A 2,632-nucleotide genomic window follows, 5' to 3' on the forward strand; every position below is an offset into this window, starting at 1 on the left:
CTCTCTCTCTATCTATCTATCTATCTATCTATCTATCTATCTGTCTAGCTTTCTCGCTCTCTCGCTCTCTCCTCTCTGTGTGCGTATATGTGAGCGTATGCTCACGCTGTGTGTATGTATGTATGTATATATGTGTTTCTACGTGTGTGTGTGTGTGTGCGTGTGTGTGTGTGTGTGTGTCTGTGTCTGTGTGTGTGTGTGTGTGTGTGTGTCTGTCTTTCTATTCAGGAGATAAAAAAGGGGCGGGGTGTCTATGGTGGGGTTCCAAGATGATACGTTTCAGTCGACCCTTTTCCTTTTATTTTTGCTTTCCGTTTGTGTGCGCCAATGTGCTATTGTGTGTGTGTGTGTGTGTGTGTGTGTGTGTGCGTGTGCGTGTGCGTCTGTGTGTGTGTTGTTGTTTTTGTTGTTGTTGTTTTTGTCTTTTGTCGGTCTTCATAACACTGAAAGGCCGCTTTTGTGTCAATGCTCATCTTTTTGCTCAAACAGACAATTTGGAATCATTGAATCGGGTGTTTTGTTCTGTATTTTCGGTGGGGGAAGGGGGGGGTATCTTTTTGGCTGTTTTCTACAATTTCTACCATGCATGGCTTGAACAAAAAAATATCAAAATGAACGCAATTAAGTGCATGCGGCATGAGATCATAAAATGATCGCTCGAAATGTTATACTCTAAGGCAAAAAAAGCTATAATTTACAAGATAGAGCTGTGCGACTCCATTTTTAATGGCTTGGGTTGAGCACCCGTAGGTACGGGTTTAATTTCTGGCTCGAAGCGATCCGTCGCTACGTATCGACGTTTTTTCAAGCCACTGCCCTAAAAGTAATCCCGATATCACGCCGTTGAAAGCCCCCAGAGGCTTTCCAGGTTTTAAGTAGAAAGACATTACGCGGAAAGTCAGATTAAACGCACGAGAAACAGATGGAATTGTTGTTTACTTGTTTGAAACCTTGCGTCCTGCCTGGTTATCGAATGGTTGGAAGGCGCCACTTGTAGGTCTTACGTCTTTTCTTCCGTTGTTTTCTTTTTTTTTTTTCTTCAGCATATTATTTTGCCTTATCCTTGCAGTAAACAGGCGTTATCATGTCTGTATGCTTCTATTTATTCAAATAAATAGCATTTAACGACATGATTTGAAAACCGTGGGTGCCGGTTTGATTAAATTTTTAGCTCGAAGCGACCCGCTTTGTTTAAAACAAACATACTTCCATGCTTGTAAGTGATTGTTGGGAGCGCTGGTGTGATTTGCTTCTTCTTTCTTATCAAACTTCTCTCATCTGTATTTTTTTTCCATTTTTTTCTTTTCTTTGTATGTTGCTCTCTAGTGACATCTCTATTCTTTGGCACTTTCACGACCTACTTGTGTTTCAAGTGCCGTAAAGCTCTTACTTACTAAAATTAAAGTTAGACTTCCCGGCTAGTGGTGTTTCTTTGAATTCTCATGATAAATAATAGGGAGAATTTATCAGCAGATTTTAAGTTGTTACTCACTTATTATAGCGTCACTGACGAGCCACGTGTATCTCCTATCGTCAAAACCACACCTGATTGTAAAATGTCTTTCGCCTCTCGCACCAACACAATTTGTCTATTTTAGGAGGCAGGCTTCTTAAGTCGACGTTTCATATCAGGGTCATCCATCCTGAGTGAAATACAGCTTCTGTGTAGAGAAAAATGAAGACTCGCAATGAAATTCGATTTCGCCCACATAGGAGTTGAACTCACGTCTCTTAATTGCAACAGCCAAGAGCCTAACGACTTTTAATACACAGGACCCAACCTTTTGATAGATTGATGGAGCCTACTATCCCCGTGATCAAAACGCCGAAAGCACGTAGTCTTAGGGCACAATTGACTTACACATTGAGACTTATGCCGGATCATGCTCTGGAAGGCGTACAAAGTGTAGGCGGTTTAAGGGCTCCACCGTTGGACTCTTTTCCTTATTGTCTGCCAGCCTTACTTTTTCTTTGCCCTGAACGGCCACTCTGGTATTGATTGGCGACTATTTACTTGACGAACCGTTCATTTTGCTGAAAGAAGTAACGGGTACTTATATATTATAATTATTTCATGTATTGGCTGAAATCTGTATCGCTCAATCTTTTTTATGTATATTATTGAGGAAGCACGTGCGTGTCTGGACTGCACTGTTGTATCGGTATAACCGTTTTTCTCCCCCTCTCTCTCTCTCTCTCTCTCTCTCTCTCTCTCTCTCTCTCTCTCTCCGTGTGCATGTGTGTGGGCTTCATTTTGTTTACCGCCACAAAAGCATAATGTCCTCTTATCAAAACCCGCATGCAAATTTCAGAAACTTTCCTTCCAGAAACGGTCCCTTAATGCAGTGTTGTTTTTTTCTCTGTTCACAGGGGCGCCTTTTCTGAAGTGGTGCTCGCCGAGAACAAACTCGAGAGGGGCAAATACAATGCAGTCAAGTGCATTAATCGACGCGGGCTCCGGGGGAAGGAGGAGGCCCTGGAGAATGAGATCTCTGTACTGCGCAGGTCAGTCTGTTTGTCCGCCTGTCTGTCTGTCTGTCTGTCTGTCTGTCTGTCTTCTTCATCTCTCGTATCCCCATCTCTCTCTCTCTCTCTCCCTCTCTCGCTCTCTCTCTCTCTCTCTCTCTTTATA

General features: G+C 42.7%; 1 protein-coding gene across 1 annotated transcript in view; it reads left to right on the forward strand.

Moving 5' to 3' along the window:
• Positions 1-2,370: 2,370 nt before the first annotated feature.
• The window catches only part of LOC101852140 (calcium/calmodulin-dependent protein kinase type 1), a gene marked incomplete at its 5' end in the record, with an annotated part of 97,036 nt that continues 96,774 nt past the window's right edge, over positions 2,371-2,632 (forward strand). The window contains 1 exon segment of the mRNA XM_013090414.2: positions 2,371-2,505. Coding sequence (XP_012945868.2) covers positions 2,371-2,505 — 135 coding nt within the window.

Source organism: Aplysia californica, unplaced genomic scaffold (assembly GCF_000002075.1).
Source record: "Aplysia californica isolate F4 #8 unplaced genomic scaffold, AplCal3.0 scaffold01267, whole genome shotgun sequence".
Classification (NCBI taxonomy): domain Eukaryota; kingdom Metazoa; phylum Mollusca; class Gastropoda; order Aplysiida; family Aplysiidae; genus Aplysia; species Aplysia californica.